The sequence below is a fragment of the Xylona heveae genome (genome assembly GCF_001619985.1).
Source record: "Xylona heveae TC161 unplaced genomic scaffold L228scaffold_13, whole genome shotgun sequence".
Taxonomy (NCBI): domain Eukaryota; kingdom Fungi; phylum Ascomycota; class Xylonomycetes; order Xylonales; family Xylonaceae; genus Xylona; species Xylona heveae.
In genome coordinates, this window is record NW_017264205.1 from 102,176 (window position 1) to 119,141 (window position 16,966).

The window sequence follows — 16,966 nt, forward strand, 5'->3', positions numbered from 1 at the left end:
GACAGTGAGTGCATCTCTGTGTAGCCTCTATTGTGTATAGCGGTCGTACCTTGCCTTAGTGACATGCTCGTTAAGGGGCACGAGACTCGTGATCGGCATGGGGTAAATTATGTCACTTAGCGGTCGCATTTCCAACGGTTCATGCCACGAGGGAAAGACATGTTTTGACAGATCGCCCAAAGAGAGCGAACTGGAAGCCAAGCCGCATTTCAATCGGAGCATTGTGTCTGGAATCGCCCAATCCCAATCCCAATCAGAAAAAGGTTGCGCGCCCTTTCTTGATTACCTATCCTGCGTAGTACATGAGAACACCTGACGGTACCCGTGGCGGGACGGCTAGCGCCCGTCGGAGATTCAGCTTGTGAGGCGTTGCGAGCACTCGTGTGTGCCTAGATCCCGGTGTGAGTTGAGACAATTTCCCCACACTGGTCATTTCAACCTCTTACGATTGTTTGAGTTTGGAAACACGAGTGTGGAGCGCCGTCTGCTGGGTCCTCGGACAATTTAAAGAGTTCATATTGCCTGTCCGAATGACGACCGCATGGCGCGCAAGGCCCGCCAGCGGATCAGCTACGGTTCGTGACGATCCCTTGCGTGAGGAATACCGCTAAGAAGCTTGCTCGATCCTCTTGCTATCTCATGTCCGCGTCAATGGCCAGCTAATAGAAGTCAATTTGCAGTGTTACCGCTCGCGCGTTCGACCGGCGGGCACCTGCTAGGCGTCAATGGATTAGCAGTCGATAAGCAGCGTTCCATCTTGTATGTGGATGGCTTTTGGGCGCCCAGGCTCCGATCCGGAGTGGATTGACACTGATCCTTCCAGAATTTCAGCTGACCCGCTCAATCAGGTACTCAGGTGGACGCGATGGAGTCATTTGTGCGTGGGACGTCAGCGCTCCTGGCGGACCACATGATGACCCTGAGTCCGGGAACCTCGCCCGGTCAACGCCGAGCAATCCGTCGGCTTCCCTCAGAACGCAAGCGCAAGCACACACGCATTGGGTTAATGACATTGTCTTAACGCAGAACAATTCTGCCTTGGTGTCAGCTTCATCTGATATCACAGTAAAACTGTGGCGACCGGATGCCGAGGACGGGCAGCTTCCGCAGACCATTGGGCTACACAGTGATTACGTCAAGTGTTTAGCCTCCCCCGGCCCTCGAGCAGACTGGGTCGCTTCAGGAGCACTAGACAAGAAAGTGTGTTTGTGGGATCTTGCTGGTGGTGGGGAAAGGCTTCAAATCAACGTAGGCGAAGGTGAGGCAAGTGCGAAAGGTTCAGTTTATGCTCTCAGCGCGCGCGACACCATCCTGGCCTGCGGTGGGCCTGAAAGCATTGTTCGAGTTTGGGATCCAAGGTCAGGCCGCCGCATCACAAACTTTGTCGGGCATACCGATAATGTTCGAGATATCCTGATTAGCGAAGATGGCGGGACTATCATGTCTGCGTCCTCTGATCAGACGGTGAAGGTCTGGTCGGTGACGGCAGGGAGATGCATGCACACACTCACGATGCACAACGATAGCGTGTGGTCTCTTTATTCTGATCACCCTCATCTTTCCGTCTTCTATTCGGGTGACCGATCGGGGCTCATTGCAAAGACAGACTCGCGTCGTGTAGCTGAGTGCAGCGACGGCATGTGTATAGCAGTTTGCCAGGAGCATGAGGGCATCAACAAAGTTGTTGCGTCGGATGATTCTATATGGACCGCGACATCGAGCTCGAGTATCAATCGCTGGAGTGATGTGGATACCGATGTGGATGTCCAGCTCCCAGAAAATATGTCCCATCGACGTCACTCGAGTATTGCGTCACGTTCCCGCTTCTCTCTATCTGGTCCTTCCAATCCATCAACCGGAAATGATGCCTCTAAAAAGCAGATACCCATGAGCTGTTTGCTCCGCTTGTCAAATACAGCGACCTTTCCCTTTCCTTCGAAGCATCATCGCGACAGCGAAGCTGCTACAGTTTATTCCGCTGCTAGTATCCGACGGGGCTCTGAAACGTACGAGGAGGAGAGCTTTGTGACCGGAACACCTTTGTACCAACTACCGATTGACTGCATTGAAGGTCAGCATGGATTGATAAAGCATGTCATGTTGAATGATCGTCGAAGGGTGCTTACACTTGACACCACTGGAGAGGTCATGATGTGGGATTTGGTAAAGGTTCGTGAACTTGTCACAACACAAATTTGGCTATGGCTAATTGCTTATTTCAGTGTGTCTGCATCAAATCGTTTGGTAAGCGGCATTTGGAAGATGTGGCACCGGAGGTGAATACCACAGAATCAGTCGCCAATTGGTGCGCGGTGGACACGAGGACTGGTCGCCTGACATGTATCCTCACGGAAAACTATTGTTTTGATGCCGAGGTCTATGCCGATGAGCTGAATTTGGACCAGCAGATTGAATTTCGAGAAGATCAGCGAAGTAAGCTTCTCTCCTTTGGTCATTTATAATTCCTTCACGATACCCTCAATCTACCTCGACAATTGCTACTTTTTTACAAGAAGCTGACCCGTTGCCTTTTAGTCAACCTTGGAAAATGGGTGCTACGATATCTCTTTGCCAATCTTATCGACGAAGAGATAAAGCGTGATGGCACATACCGCGCAGCCTTGAACGAAGGCAGCGGCCGTTCAGAGGGGCCCTGGCGTAGGAATGCCCCTCCCTCTATTGAGCTTCCACCGGCAAGCATGAATGGTTGGCAGGCACACAAACCTGGACCTAGCTCGGCACTCACTCCTCAAGCCAATGGCTACTCCCGACCGGCTGTGACTCCCGGCCTGTCAATCGGGCTTGCTACACCCAACATCCAACCAATGATGCACACGCAAAATGCGGCACACAAAGACAACACTCTACCAGCTATGGCTGAGGAAGGTTCTGATCTTGAGAAGAGAGTCTCTCATCATAGCCAGTCAACTGCGTCTATGGAAAAGCCTACAGATTATTTTTCCGCCGGGCCCGTGGCCAATCCTCCTGTTACACCAGGGGGAAGTTCAGCAAAGGGCGGCGAGGGCACTTTGGACGAGAACGCTCCTCTTTCGCCCCAAGATGGTGAGAAGGGAACACCAGCCAAAGAAGGAGGATCTCGCTTCTCGAAGAAATTTCGCATGTCCTTTAGCACCAAAAAGAACCCGAAACCAGCGCCGGCGGAGGCGCCAAAGCCTGCTCCCGTCGATGAAAAATCGGAGGACTCGGACGCAAAGTCATCGGGAAGCGAGGAAAAATCGGTAGAAGACAATTTCTTTGGCGTGGTGCAGAAGATTAGGTACGGGTACCAAGATGCAGTACAGGCGCAGGAAGAAGGGCCTCTAGCTGTGGGAATCCTTCCCAGCCTCCCCAACGAGACGCCGGTATTAAAGCCGCCTCCGGAGACAACTGTTATTATTCAGGAGGAACACCCTGACCTAGGTGGTGTGGCCGATTTATTTCGGGGCACTGTCGCTTCGGTTGGCAAGGAAGCTGATGCAATAGAGAAGCTGGCGCCAATGTGGCTAGGAGATCTCTTAATTCGGGTATGTATTTCTAAATTATCCGACTCTGCGAGCAGATTTATATTGATGCAACTTATAGAATCAAATTCCGGTCAAAGACATGCCGAAAATTTCCTTTGTCTTGTATCCTTATCAGGACCTCTTGCCAAGCGTAGCTGGCGAAGACGGGTAAGAATTGCAATCCCTATTCGTAACTCTTCTCCCGATGGATAGACAGAAAATACGAAGAAGAGTGGTATTGACAAGAACAGCAGCAACACGCGATTGAATGCAAATAGAATGCTGCGGGCCAGGAAAATCCTTGGATACGTAGCAGAGCGCATCGAACCGCAGCCAGAAAAGCCAGATCCTGACGCTCTGAAACCTGAGGAGTACCTGGAGCTTTATTGTCAGAACCAAGTAAGTCCCACGTTCGATTGTCTCAAAACTCCTTAGATTGCATTCTCATTCTGTCACCAGGTCGTCCTGCCAACTATGACCCTCGCAACTCTTCGAACTTACGTGTGGAAAGGTGGAGGTGACATTGTTCTCTACTACAAAGCCAACGGAAAGAAGGCGATCGGTCGATCCCCTTGACATCTGGATGCGACTATGAACATGCAGTAGAACTTGTGTCTGTTTTGTGTTCTTTCGTCAACGCCATGTTTGACAATGTTGGATACCATTCTTTCAAGCATCTTCTCTACCAATTCTTGGTCTGTGCGGGTAATAGAATGTGTATATATTCTCTCTATATAAAGGCGAGAGACGCAATGGCGTCCATCAGCTGTATCTAGAATGTATATATCTTTTAATACAAAGCATCTGGATACGAGCCCTTCCTTTGGTGTATGCTGTGATTCATTCAGTGTGGCTGTGTCTATATGCAGTCCCCTTTGACCCTCCCAGCTCTATATACAAATATATCTACAATTTAATCGGAAAAAAACAAACATTTACAAGATAAAAGGTCCTGTTCTCTCATGAAACCTTAGTGACGACGACCGGTCTGTCCTCCAAATGTATTATAAGCCCATTGGTAGCTACCCAGGAAAATTGCTCCGCCAGCGGAGATCCAGAATACACGGGGTCCAATGCCCGCGAAGAATGCTCGGGGGCCCGACTCGCGCATGATTTGCGTCACCATAGGCCAAACCTTTTGCCTCCGCGCCGTCGACAGCATCAGCCTTGTCTTCAGCACATCCAGAGGCGTGGTCACACCGGCCGCAACCGCGCCCGCTATTGAGCCAAAGACACCACTTGCTGCGGCAGACACCGCCTCATCAGGGCGTGTCCTCCCAAGCGTTCCCAGTGAAGCCGGTACATCATCTTCCAGGCCCGTCCGGTTCCGCTGCCTCCATGCCTCTTTCATCCCCTCCCACAGCGGGAACTGAATCACGGTAAAAGGCACCTCCCGCATGACTGTCACGTTCCAGCCTCGATACAATTCCCGCCAGACGCCACCCAGTCCGATGGAGCTCCTTTGGGTCAGAATGTGTTTCAATGCCTCGAGCGACGACGGGTGCTGCACTGCTTGCGCTCGCTGCTTGATGACTTCTGTCGGTACCCGCACGGCGCATGCGGCGACTTCACCTAAACTTGCGGATATCATGTGTTCTACTGGCCCTGCCCATGTTTTCAGTGTCCCGAGCCCAGCCCCTCCAGCAAGGTTTTCGTCTGCTTCTCGCGCCTGCTTCAGCAGTCGCTTGCTTGTCTCGTACGTCACGAAGAAAAGTGCGGCCCCCGGTGCGGACCCCACCACGGCGGACCCCACGCCCCGGTATACACCGCGGAAACCGCCTGACGCAGCAAATCCTTTGGAAGATTGAAGTCGCGTCTTCAAAGTATCGATTGGAAAGAGAGAGAGGTCCACGGTGGTGCCTGCGATGCCGCCTGCCTGTTTGCGGAGAGAAACCGGAGTTAGTGCGGGAATTTTGTCGCGATTAAATATATGACGCCAGATTTGGAATGATTGGTGTTGATTCCCGGTAGAGAGAATTTGAGCATCAGATGCGACTACAACAAGCTGGAAGTATGATATAGAGTGCAAGAGGAAAGGGCGTGGTAAATAGAGAGAAAGAATTCTGGCTTACCACGAGAGCGCGAGCAAATGGTGACTCGATGGTGACATTCCCGGAAGGGGAGGCCATCTTGGGCGATGGCTGTCCAATTGCTGAAATGTATCTCCTCCGAGATCAACCCAGTACAGAACGCAAAGAGATGATGTGTCAATTCTTGTAAGTGAGAGTTGTAAAAGCAAGATTGTTGACAGGGAGAAATGTGGTGGTGGTTGTTTAGCTCCGATGTGACTCCGAATTGGCGACATCGACATCATTCAGGTCAAGGGTCCTCTCAAGAGTCCATGCTCCCTCCAGCCCAACGGCACAATTTCCCCACCCTATAGATTTCACACATCTTTACGGCTGCATGCTATATTTACGGACAGGACATATCGGTCCAGTTTGCACTCCTTTCTTTAATTCTGCCAACCAATGCTGCCACGACCATGATGCCCGTCAAGGGCCCGCTGCCGCAAAAGGCGCTGCCCATAAACGTCGCGACATTCTACAATGCTCTAAAGGCTGTATGGTCTCGCCCTGAGGGGCGTGCGGGTGGTGCCCATGCAAAATTAGGTGAGTTTTACAGTTTATCTTTCATTGCTCTCAATCTTTTATAGAGCTGAGTTCACTGATTTCTGTTATTTTAGCTATTGCGGTCAGCGGCGGAGTTGATTCCATGGCCTTGGCAACGTTATGCAGACAACTAGCCAAACATCAGTCGTCGACGCAAGTTCCCGACTTTAGATTTACTGCCTTTGTGGTAGATCATGGCGCGAGAGAAGGGAGCAAGGAAGAGGCACAACGGGTGCTGGAGCGAGTTCGCAAGATGGGTAAGTGATCGAAGCTGTCATGCCGGATTTGGTAGGATTAGAATTGGATTGAAGCTTGACGGAAAGGAAATAAGTACAGATATAGACTAATTTGCATTACGGTATAGGAATTCGCGGCTCTGTCCTGACGCTCAATTGGCCCAAAGGCGTCTTTCCGTCACAGCTACCCAACTTCGAATCCCAAGCACGAACTCTACGATACAAGGCACTCGGCGAAGCATGCAGAGCGCATGGCGTTCCCTCGATCCTGCTCGGTCATCATGCAGAAGACCAAGCCGAGACGATCCTTATGAAAATCTCCCGTGGCCACGGCGGTGGTGGGTTAGCCGGAATGATAGCGTCTTCTGATATTCCCGAGTGTTACGGTATGCATGGGATACACCAGAGCGGAGGGTGGGAGCCGCAATTTTCAATCAGAAAAACAAACACATTCCGCAAGGGACAGGGCGCCGTTTCTGCAAAGGAAAAAGAAAGCGCAGAAGATGACTTAGAAGCCGATTATTACACCAGAAACGCCCCGACGGATGGGAATAGTCAATACACTTCCACAGGCTCATCGCGACCTAACGGCGCAATTCTCGTTGAACGAGGCGGCATTACTATCCACCGACCGCTTCTGAATTTTACCAAAGACCAACTCATTGCGACATGCGAAGCCGCGAAGACAGTCTGGGAAGAAGACGTGACCAACTTTGACCGCACGCTCACAGAACGCAACGCGGTCCGATATCTTCTACAGCAGCGCCAACTCCCTAAAGCTCTCCAAGCCGAGTCAGTCATCCGGCTCTCAAGGCGGTGGCAAGAGCGCACGCATGATCTGGAAAGCCGAGCAGAATTGGCTTGGCGAGCAAACGAGATCACACTACTCGACGTTCGCTCAGGCGGTGTTGTCGTCAGATTTCAGAAGAAGCTTCACGGCACCAAGCGTATCCCCGAGCAATACCTCCAGGCACACATTCAAAAGATGACCCAGAAAGGGGCACGGATGCTCCGGCGCGCCATGGAGCTGGTCAGCCCGCAAGAGACCATTGAACTTCCTCGTCTACGCACAATAGTGCACAACATTTTCCCCGACATTCAGGATCCAGAATTCAACGAAGCGGACAGAGATCTGTTACCTCATACCTCATTCACTGCATGCGGGATCCATTTCCAACGCATCTTTTCCCCTGTGCACATGCCCGCGGAGGGGGAATCACACGCTTCCGCGGAGACGTCATTCCAGAAGGGGACTTATTTGGACGATAAATACGTATGGATGCTGACCAGGCAGCCGTATATCAAGGCTTCTCCTGGGCCAGAGATTACTATTCCTCCAAACTCATTGAGACCCAAACAGCAGAAGATTGCAACTGAATCGCCAGGTCCCTCTTTGAAAGGAAAACGACAAGCAGCAAAGCGTCGGCTTACCCGAGTAGAAAGCCAAGACATGTACCCATCTACTCCACCTAAACCGCCGCCGCGTCTCTCTCAACAAAGCGGACAATCATATCCATATACCCAACCCACTCCACCCTACGGGCCAACATCTTCCTCATCCACCTCCTCTCCTCTTCACCACCAGCAACGACGCCAATTCCATCAGACCCATCTCACCCTGCTGCCTCACAACTCTCATCCTCCAGAATCTCAGCAGCCAGAGTCCACCGCCGCACCTACTCCGGCCCTGAACCCGGAACATCTCGGCCAAAGTCAAGCTAGCAAAAGAAGACCAAGTAAGAAGACCAAAGGCCTAGCACACCACGGCGACATTGAAAACACTCCCGGCAACATTTCCACTTCCAACTCAAACCCACCCCAGCACCACCACAAAAAGCGAAAACCACAACACGCCCGCTCCCCTTCTTCTTCTCCCGCCACTAATACTGATCACGACATCGAAGCCGCACCCTGGCATCTCTGGGACGGCCGGGTCTGGATCCGCGTGTCGAATCCCACCGACCGAGACGTCATCATCAGACCGCTCAACCCACAAGATCTGCACCCCTTTCGAAAATGGCTAGAGCAGCATGTTTCTCCGAAAAAAGTCAAGCAGTTGGACCAGCTCCTAGCCGCGGCTGCTCCTGGCAAAGTAAGATGGACGCTGCCTGTGCTAGCGTGGGGCGGTAAACGCTACGGCTCTCCCGTTTCACTTTACCGTCCATCTCCTTCTGTATCATCTGCGTCTACAGCGCCTGATTCGGTGGAATCAAGGGATTCCTCAGATTCTCGTCATGCAGAAGGCTCTGGCGAAATGGTTGACGATCCGGCGCATACGTGTCCCATTATCGCCCTCCCGACGCTGAATTTTAGCATTTATACCCTTTCTCGTTCTTTTCCCCCGTCTCATCCTCGTTCCCATTACCCTTTTCATCCTCATAATCTCTCTCATTCTCAGTCTGAGTCGCAGACTCAGTCTCAGAGGTCTGTGTCTGTGTCTGTGTCTGTGTCTGCCGCTTCGCAAGTCCCACAGGTGCGCTGGCAGGTCCGGTATAAAAAGATACACATCCCGCCAGACAGACAAGGCCGGGAGCGGCACGACAAGGTTGTTGTCCGGTAATGTCCGTGTCTTGTCCGGTAGATTGTTAGCCGCGCTGTTCAGTATATACACTACCTTTGCTGTTTGCTTTTTATTTCAATGTACAAGGTATATACTACATAGTAGAAAAAAGAAGGTAGAAAAAATGGAACGGGCAATAGGGATCCAGGATCTGTAAATATATACATCAGGGCCATAAATACCTAGGTTATATTATTGTATAACCCTACAAAGTACACGAACTACTATGTTTATGTCACAATAGAAGCCCATTCCGAAACGTCATACTGTAGCTAAGTGGCTTTGGATTAGCAGCTAATATTAGAAAAAAAAGAAAAGAAAAGCATGAGCCAATAGCTCTTAGGGGTATATACAGCAGAGATGCCAAAAACGAATATACAGCAGATACCAACAACAACATCAACAACCACCACCACCACCACCAACAAAAAATAAAAATAAAAATAAAAAACAAAAAAAAAAAAAATTTAGAAACAAACTAAAAAAAATTGAAAGTAAAACAAAACAAGGAAATGAAATGAGACGAAAATAAAAGTAAAGAGAAAAGCAACGACAGGCTCAAATAGGGTCTCTGAAAGAAACACCCGGTGAAACATCGACCAAAACGAAAAACGAAAAACGAAAAACGAAAAACGCTCTTTCGTCCGAGCGCGCCCAAACACCTCAAGTAATACAGCTCATGATTCTGCTGCTAGGAATAACCGTAGGCGTTGAGGAATAATACAACGGGGCTTCAGGCCCCCTTCCCATCCACCCCTCCCCTCAACCGTCCCAGTGAGGCCAAGTCAGGTGAGACAGCAGACAGAAGAGAAAGTGAAAAGTGAAGATGAAGTGAAAGTTGAAAAGAGTAGGATTTCAGGATTGAGTAGGCGAGGTGATTATAGTTTCGTATCTTGTCGCGAACCATCTATCGTTGGCGGAATGCGTTAGTTTAACATCAACTTAAGGGGAAAAGGTGAAAACGATCGGCAAGAGTGATGAGCAAAGAAAGGGAAAGTTGAAAGAAAAGAGAAAGGAAATAAAAGAGAACAGTGATGAGGGTGAGAGGGGGAACATACCACTCATACGCCTCAACGGCGGGGGCAGTCCAAAGGCACTTGCAACTGCTGCGCCACTGGTGCCGACACCCATATCTCTCGAGCGATTGGGCGGACTGGTTGCCGCAGTCGAGCCAGCAGGAGAATTTGCCGCTGCTGCCGCGGCGGCTGCCATGCGGGATTGCATCTGCAAACGCGCGCTGAGGAGCCAGTGGAGTTGCATGCGCATGGAATTGAGCGCGGCGTTGGTATGGGTAATGTCTTCCTTGTTGCGGAGGCTTTCGTTCATAATCATCATGCTAGACCGTGCGTCGAGTTCAGACACGGCTGCGGAGACGCGGTCGACTTCTTGTCTGAGAGATTCGTGGAGGGATAGAAGATGATGGATAGCGGAGTTGAAGGGTGGAAGGTCGGCAGGATCTGGGTTTGGTTGATTTGGAACTGAAGTCAAAGTTGAAGTTGACGCCGATCCCGCGGTAGCGCTAGAGCTCGCAGGTGGTGGTGAGAGCGGAGAGGATGCAGAGGCAAGCAAGGTGGTCGAGTCGACGCCGACGCTGTCAAAGGTGCTGGTGCAGAGCATGGCTTGGATCGAGGTGAGACCGCCTTCGAGTATATCGTTGCGGCGTTGAAGATTCTTAATCATGGAGTGTTGTGCGTCGATGCGATCGTTTTGAGACTTGAGGAATGGCGCCATGGATGCAATAGGGCAGGATGAAACGTGTGGTTGCAGAGCGGCACGCTTTGAGACATATGTGCACCCGTAGGGCGAGCCTGAGCATGGTATGATGGCCTCGGGACATTCGGGGCGATGGGCTTTGAGTTCTTGGTGGGAGAATTCTAGACTGCAATCAGGACAAGTTGCAGTCTTTCGACGACAAGTCTGTTCGCGGTGTTTCTAGAGAGATGCATTAGTTTCGCCAGATAAGGAAAAAGGTTATTCTAGATTTTACCTCGATATCTCGCTCCATCACGTCTGCACCGCAGTCATTGCAAGGGATGGTGCTGTGAAGACATCCTCGGCCGAGGTTTCGTCGTTGAACCTGCTGTCGGCATTCCTCCGCGGGACAATCCACTTCTGTATAGTCGCAGTACTTCTCCACATGATGCTGCATTTCGCTTCTTGAGGTGATCTTTGTGCAGCCATCCTCCTCGTGCGGGCATCTGACGAGGAGCTCGTCCACCATATGCCGAAGCGCTCTCGGTACCGGTTGCCCAGACCGGGACAAGACTGGTGATCGACACGATGGACATGTCCGGGATTCAGAAGCTTGGTTCGCAAGAGCAGTGTCAACGCATTCCTGACAGAATATATGATCGCAGCTCAGCCGCAGAGGATTGACGAAAGGGCACCGGCATATCGGGCAAATGAGATTATCATCTACTTCGGCAACGTAGTCCAAGGAACGAAGATCAAAGGCGATCGCAGTCGCTGTGATTGTGGATGCATCAGCAGGTGTATCGGACCGTGGACTCTCGTTGACTGGAGAAGAGGAAAGACTCGGTATTGTTGATATGGTCGGCCGCGTTGACTGTTCGATTCCTTCCATTGCGCTGATTGCGGGGTTCGCGTTCGCAGCGACCGACGAGCGGCGTCGGTCAGCAGATGACATGTCGACCGAATAGAGTCAGCTATGTCTGATGAGCTACTTGAGTGCGGCGCAATGAATCCATCGAGAGAAGAGTGTGAAGCTGAGGTTGAAACTGTGGATCGGAGACCGAGGCGCAAAGGCAATAAGAAATGCGGCGGGATCTGGGGTTGTTGGAATGGAGGGGTTGATCATGCTTCTTTAGGTGATCTGATTGGTCGGATGATCTCCTGACCCTTGCTCCCTCAAATCCGGAACTTGCCGCACGCCCTGAGCGAAGTGGCACCTGACGCTAAGCCAAAAACAGACAATCCTCGGTCAATCGGCCAGCTTGTGATAGCGGCCGTTGCGGCGATGTTGACATGTCGTGCCATTTGAGATACTCAACATCTGCTATATATTTGACCTTTTCATTTTGACAAGTCAAATATCAGTAAATGATGGATCTCATCAATCGTGGTATAGACATTGCCACCAACCCGAAGCATACAAGATGGATATCGCCTTTATTGCTAGCAACTGATGCGGCATTATGTGCATTGGTCATATGGAAGATACCCTGTATGCCTGTCCGGCTATATTGCTTTTTCAATGTATAGGAAATATCCCGCTGATTTGCAGATCCTAGATACAGAAATTGATTGGAAGGCCTATATGGAGCAAGTAGAGCTCTATCTTAATGGAGAGCGCGATTATCTAAAAATCCGCGGCGGAACAGGCCCATTAGTCTATCCGGCCGCGCACGTCTACATCTATTCTGCACTCTATCATTTGACCAATTATGGACAGAATATCCTACTTGCTCAGTCATTATTCGCGATTCTTTACCTGCTTGCATTAGCATTGGTCATGGCATGTTATCGTATGGCAAAGGTACGGGCAGACCAACTATCCAATTGACGTCACTCTCCCGTATCTCATATCTTACCAATTGCCAGGCTCCCCCTTACATCTTTCCTCTGCTGGTGCTGTCCAAAAGGCTGCACAGTATTTTCTTGCTCAGACTTTTTAATGATTGCTGGGCTGTGGCGGCATTGTTTCTGGCCATCTACGCTTATCAAAAACGACAATGGACCATTGGCTCAATCGTTTATGCATTGGGTCTGGGCACTAAAATGAGCCTCCTTTTGGCTCTTCCTGCCATTGGGTTGATCTTGTTCCAGGGCATTTTTACAAAAAGGGCATTAAATCAGGCACAAATCATGTTGAATGTGCAGGTGAGAAGTGCATCATGCACCCACAGCAGCACGTTGCTAACGTTTTTGGTACAGTTGGCTCTGGCCATGCCTTTTATCGGCACTAATCCCTGGGGCTACTTGTCACGTGCATTTGAATTCAGCAGGCAATTTTTGTTCAAGTGGACTGTCAATTGGAGGTTTATTGGAGAAGAGACCTTTCTATCGAAGAAATTTTCCACGGCTCTACTGCTCGCTCATGTGGTGGTTCTCCTCATCTTCATCAGTACACGCTGGACAAAGCCGCTGGGATATTCTGCTTCCCGGGCCGTTCAAGTGCTTCTCAGGACACCTCCTTTAATTGAAGAGGCAGCAATTTCCTCTCAAATCACTCCGGACTTCATACTCACCACAATCCTAACTGCCAATGCAATCGGCATGCTCTTTGCTCGATCCCTCCATTATCAATTCTATTCATTGATTGCCTGGGCTACACCATTCCTTGCTTGGAAGGCCGGATACCATCCGGTGTTGCAGTACGCACTTTGGGCTGCGCAGGAGTGGGCCTGGAACGTTTATCCCAGTACTGATATAAGTTCCAAAATCGTCGTAGGTGCTCTTGCCGTGACTGTCAACGGCGTGTGGTGGGGAACGAGAGAGAAAGCTCAGAAGCGAAGTGTCCCGTCTGAAGAACGCAAGGGCCAGTGATATTCCAGGTAGGCTCATGGGGAATGCTGGTGGGGCGCAGAAATCGGATCTAGATAAATAGCTCATGCATCGTCCTCGTCATCGCTGGGCGGCAGTTTGCCGACGGTAGATTCGTCCTCGTCACTCTCCTCCAAGTACGAAGATTTCTTTGCAAATTCCTGCGGCCTTTCGCGCCAAATTATAGATGTTAGAACGAGAAGGTAGGATAAAGTATATAGATACTCGCATACCAGTAATTCATCTTCCTCCATTCCTTGTCGTTTCGAATCACGGCCGCAATTTCTCCGTCTAATTTGTTTTCCCGATCTGCAAAAGCATTGGTGTCCACAAGCACGTATCCGCCGCGCCTGATCCACACGGTGGAACGAAAACGTGAAGGCAATTCAACTAGCAATTGCTTTTTCGAGGGAAGCTCGGCGAGGTAGAGGTTGTTGCCGTTGATTTTGACCACGCGTGCGATGTGTTGACCTTCAGTCAGTTCTACTGGCGGCTCGAACGACTCTTGTGCTGCAGCCAAAACATTACGCTTAGGACGAGGCATGATGGTAGGAAGTAAAGTGACGAAAGCAAAAGTCAAAGATGAAATCGAGTTGTCTAGAAAATGCTGTATTCAACAATTAGATCGCTCCAAAAAAAAAAATAAATGCGTAGGGAAAAGTGACATGCTCGATGTGCAATTCCCAGACCTATCAGAATTGAGGTTCACCGCTCTCGGCAATTCATGCTTATGTCATTTATTACGTAAGAAAAGTTTTGGCGGCGATTGCCCAATGAGGCATAGCGGAGACGGTTCCGTCCCTCCCACATTTTGATGGCGGATGGCGGGGAAGTCGGGGCAATCTTGTCTCAAGGAGGTTCAGGTTGGGGAACCTTGTCGGACACCGTCTCGTCCTATGAGGTCAAAGGCTATCGTGGCTATAATTTTTGGATGGATGACAAATGTTGCCACGCTATCGTGGAAAAAACACTTGACGCTGCTTCAACACTTACTGACATTGTTTGTGTCAATCTGAAGATACATAACTGAGGAAACTCTCCAAGAATATTGCGCTGGTCGATTTCATCTCTGATTTGCAGCATTTGAACATCTCATGAAGAAGCTTCAATAGACTAAAGAAAAAGAATTATTTGGTTTTCCTTTGCGTTTGTTCCGTCTTAGACACAATGGCTCAGACGTTGGGATCGATGATCGAGGTTGAATCTGCTCCTCACATTAGAAACCCTCCCGCGGTCGTTCACCGGAACAAAGCTCCAGATGTGGTTGAGTTGGACGAAATGAGCTGGGGAGTCCAGTATACTGGTCCCAAAAGTGAACCGCTCAGTGGCACTCAAACGCCCCGTCCTGATGATCTCGAGACGAATTCAGTGGGCACTCCGCAGCTCCAGGGTGGTTCTCCCAGTGGTGGCCATCATGAAATAAACCTCATCCAGAGCTTTTCCAAGTTTGTTGGCCCCCATGCGCACAGGGTGCTGTAAGACTTTGTAATTGGATGCTGACTACGCCCCAGTCCCCCAATGAATAAATGGCGCGTTCTATGCTGTTGTTTGATCAATTTCGGTGATGGTTTGAATGACTCCAGTGGGTAAAGTGTTTTGCAAGATACGCGGACGTAAGACTGACCTTTTGCCAGTGCCCGGAGCAATTATTCCGTAAGCAATCTGACTTCGAACTCCTGACGTGAATATGACTGACCGGCTGTTGCTTTGCTGTGCAGTTATATGGAAAAGTAAGTTTGTTGTTTCTGTTTCATTTTAATTTAGGAGGCGGATCTAACGCGATGTACCAGACACTATTCAATCGGTTATGCCGTGGTATCACTTATTTTCGTGACCAATGCACTGGGTTTTATCATGGCGGCGTTCTATACGACTGCCTTGCAAGACCGTATAGGCCGAGCCAAGACCATGATTGCTGGTCAGTTGCTAATGGTCTTGGGATACATTTTGATTCTTTGCACTCCCCCTTTCCCGGTCGTTGTCTTGGCGTAAGTTGCGAGCGCCTGTTCAAGAAATCTTCGTCAGTGTACTAAACATGGTACAGCTTCTTGTTTCTCGGCTTAGGAATGGCGATGAACCTTGCTCTTGACAATGTCTTCTGCGCGAATTTGGCTAATGCTACCATGGCTCTCGGGGCTATGCATGGCGCATATGGGATTGGTGGTACCATTGGCCCTCTCATGACGACGGCTATGGTATCTCGGGGAATCCTATGGTCCCGTGTGTATTCAATTTGCCTTGGTATCGCCTTCTTCAACCTCATCTTTGCTGCTTGGTCTTTCTGGAGCTTTGAGAATGATCTCCCCGAGCGGCTCCTTTCGTCACTCGAGCGAACGGCGAGTCGACAGGCTGCAGCTGAAGCTGGGGAACCATCCAAATTACAGATCCTCAAAGAAGCGCTCAAGAACAAGATCACGCTGCTGGCAGCACTCTTTATCTTCGCCTACCAAGGAGCTGAAGTGTCCATCTCCGGCTGGGTCATCTCTTTCCTCATCACCTACCGTCATGGAGATCCGAGCGAGGTCGGTTATGTCACTTCGGGCTTCTGGGCTGGCATTACTCTTGGGCGATTCTTGCTCAGCCATCCCTGCCATCGGATTGGCGAGCGGAATGCAGTATTTGGTATTGTTGGCGGAGCCTTGGCCTTCCAGCTCCTCGTTTGGTTCCTTCCAAATGTTATCGGAGACGCCGGTATGTTCATTTTCCTTTTTATATCAATACCAATATCTTGTCGGATGCAAGAAGGCAGAGCGGCTAACGTACCTGAATAGTCGCTGTGTCCATTGTTGGACTCCTTTTGGGTCCAGTCTTTCCCTGTGCTACGGCAGTCTTCTCGCGCTTGCTCTCAAAGCGGGTGCAAATGCCAGCACTCTCCTTTGTCTCCGCGATGGGGAGCTCCGGTGGTGCCTTGGCTCCCTTCACGACCGGTTTGCTGGCTCAAGCCGTGGGCACATTCGTGTTGCACCCTGTTGCAATTGCGCTGTTCGTGGTCATGGAGGGCACTTGGTTTACTCTACCAAAGGCCCGTAAACCGACAGAGTAAAAGCTCGGGGCTATAGTGTATGCTCAGTGAAACATTTTTACTGTGTACATACCTCATGCGCCACTGACTCCAATCGGGCGATGAGCATACTCAAGAGAACAGGTAGAGTTGGACCACGTTCCGGGGCGTGTGAACTCTTTTGTCTTTCTGGCCTACGAGTATATTTTTGAGGCTTCTCTTATCTTTCTTTTTCCCCGCTACTGCTTTATATTTTCTTTTGCTAGAGGAGTTTATAGTCATATGGCACTTATATTGTGTTTTTACATTTGTTAGTCATATTATACAACACAATCCACGCGATCGGCAACATGTGGGGTGCGGACCACCCGGGGCGGCAGCGGGGTTAAGTCCCGCGTATTAATTGGACGACCGCATCAAATGACATGTTTGGTCTTGAAAATAGCAGCTAGAAGAATAGTTTTGAGCTTTTGACTTGGCGTATATTACAGACAATGTAGCTTTGGTACGCCTACAGCATGCCATGTAAACAAACCACATTTCTGAGTGGT

The 16,966-nt window shown here is 50.1% G+C and overlaps 7 protein-coding genes across 7 annotated transcripts; 4 read left to right on the top strand and 3 right to left on the bottom strand.

Annotated features, from left to right (window-relative positions):
* The first annotated feature begins 157 nt into the window (after positions 1-157).
* Positions 158-4,313, top strand: L228DRAFT_285770 (WD repeat protein-like protein). The gene is made up of 8 exons (XM_018336376.1): positions 158-575; positions 681-759; positions 849-2,169; positions 2,223-2,433; positions 2,536-3,524; positions 3,583-3,671; positions 3,755-3,902; positions 3,963-4,313. The coding sequence occupies exons 1-8, from the start codon at positions 542-544 to the stop codon at positions 4,077-4,079; spliced, it is 2,988 nt and encodes a 995-aa protein (XP_018184896.1). The 5' UTR covers positions 158-541; the 3' UTR covers positions 4,080-4,313.
* Positions 4,314-4,351: 38 nt separating this feature from the next.
* Positions 4,352-5,752, bottom strand: L228DRAFT_250931 (mitochondrial carrier). The gene is made up of 2 exons (XM_018333438.1): positions 5,576-5,752; positions 4,352-5,379 (listed from the first exon to the last, which is right to left on the bottom strand). The coding sequence occupies exons 1-2, from the start codon at positions 5,630-5,632 to the stop codon at positions 4,474-4,476; spliced, it is 963 nt and encodes a 320-aa protein (XP_018184897.1). The 5' UTR covers positions 5,633-5,752; the 3' UTR covers positions 4,352-4,473.
* Positions 5,753-5,927: 175 nt separating this feature from the next.
* L228DRAFT_263683 (hypothetical protein) lies at positions 5,928-9,229 on the top strand. The gene is made up of 3 exons (XM_018334513.1): positions 5,928-6,115; positions 6,190-6,372; positions 6,480-9,229. Exons 1-3 carry the CDS (start codon positions 5,989-5,991, stop codon positions 8,909-8,911), a joined length of 2,742 nt encoding a protein of 913 aa, XP_018184898.1. The 5' UTR covers positions 5,928-5,988; the 3' UTR covers positions 8,912-9,229.
* Positions 9,230-9,582: 353 nt separating this feature from the next.
* On the bottom strand, positions 9,583-10,749 carry L228DRAFT_41840 (hypothetical protein). Its single transcript, XM_018336576.1, has one exon. The coding sequence runs from the start codon at positions 10,640-10,642 to the stop codon at positions 9,854-9,856; it is 789 nt and encodes a 262-aa protein (XP_018184899.1). The 5' UTR covers positions 10,643-10,749; the 3' UTR covers positions 9,583-9,853.
* Positions 10,750-11,916: 1,167 nt separating this feature from the next.
* L228DRAFT_250934 (glycosyltransferase family 58 protein) lies at positions 11,917-13,724 on the top strand. Its single transcript, XM_018333439.1, has 4 exons — positions 11,917-12,095; positions 12,163-12,407; positions 12,473-12,751; positions 12,806-13,724. The coding sequence occupies exons 1-4, from the start codon at positions 11,975-11,977 to the stop codon at positions 13,415-13,417; spliced, it is 1,257 nt and encodes a 418-aa protein (XP_018184900.1). The 5' UTR covers positions 11,917-11,974; the 3' UTR covers positions 13,418-13,724.
* L228DRAFT_271162 (nucleic acid-binding protein) lies at positions 13,480-13,958 on the bottom strand (the record flags this gene model as incomplete). Its single annotated transcript, XM_018335497.1, has 2 exons — positions 13,480-13,582; positions 13,648-13,958. The coding sequence occupies 2 exons, from the start codon at positions 13,956-13,958 to the stop codon at positions 13,480-13,482; spliced, it is 414 nt and encodes a 137-aa protein (XP_018184901.1).
* A 623-nt stretch (positions 13,959-14,581) lies between these two features.
* Positions 14,582-16,457, top strand: L228DRAFT_241588 (MFS general substrate transporter; the record flags this gene model as incomplete). Its single annotated transcript, XM_018331337.1, has 7 exons — positions 14,582-14,889; positions 14,926-14,996; positions 15,049-15,067; positions 15,133-15,144; positions 15,205-15,402; positions 15,459-16,105; positions 16,186-16,457. 7 exons carry the CDS (start codon positions 14,582-14,584, stop codon positions 16,455-16,457), a joined length of 1,527 nt encoding a protein of 508 aa, XP_018184902.1.
* Between the last annotated feature and the right edge of the window lie 509 nt (positions 16,458-16,966).

Coding starts and splice junctions, on each gene's coding strand:
- L228DRAFT_250934 (XM_018333439.1), top strand. CDS start 11,975: ATGGATCTCATCAATCGTGGTATAGACATTGCCACCAACCCGAAGCAT. Junction 12,408..12,472: donor CATGTTATCGTATGGCAAAG/GTACGGGCAGAC, acceptor ACCAATTGCCAG/GCTCCCCCTTACATCTTTCC. Junction 12,752..12,805: donor AAATCATGTTGAATGTGCAG/GTGAGAAGTGCA, acceptor TTTTTGGTACAG/TTGGCTCTGGCCATGCCTTT.
- L228DRAFT_41840 (XM_018336576.1), bottom strand. CDS start 10,642: ATGGCGCCATTCCTCAAGTCTCAAAACGATCGCATCGACGCACAACAC.
- L228DRAFT_250931 (XM_018333438.1), bottom strand. CDS start 5,632: ATGGCCTCCCCTTCCGGGAATGTCACCATCGAGTCACCATTTGCTCGC. Junction 5,380..5,575: donor CATTTGCTCGCGCTCTCGTG/GTAAGCCAGAAT, acceptor CTCCGCAAACAG/GCAGGCGGCATCGCAGGCAC.
- L228DRAFT_285770 (XM_018336376.1), top strand. CDS start 542: ATGGCGCGCAAGGCCCGCCAGCGGATCAGCTACG. Junction 2,170..2,222: donor TGATGTGGGATTTGGTAAAG/GTTCGTGAACTT, acceptor TGCTTATTTCAG/TGTGTCTGCATCAAATCGTT. Junction 3,903..3,962: donor AGCTTTATTGTCAGAACCAA/GTAAGTCCCACG, acceptor TTCTGTCACCAG/GTCGTCCTGCCAACTATGAC.
- L228DRAFT_263683 (XM_018334513.1), top strand. CDS start 5,989: ATGATGCCCGTCAAGGGCCCGCTGCCGCAAAAGGCGCTGCCCATAAAC. Junction 6,116..6,189: donor TGGTGCCCATGCAAAATTAG/GTGAGTTTTACA, acceptor CTGTTATTTTAG/CTATTGCGGTCAGCGGCGGA. Junction 6,373..6,479: donor GGAGCGAGTTCGCAAGATGG/GTAAGTGATCGA, acceptor ATTACGGTATAG/GAATTCGCGGCTCTGTCCTG.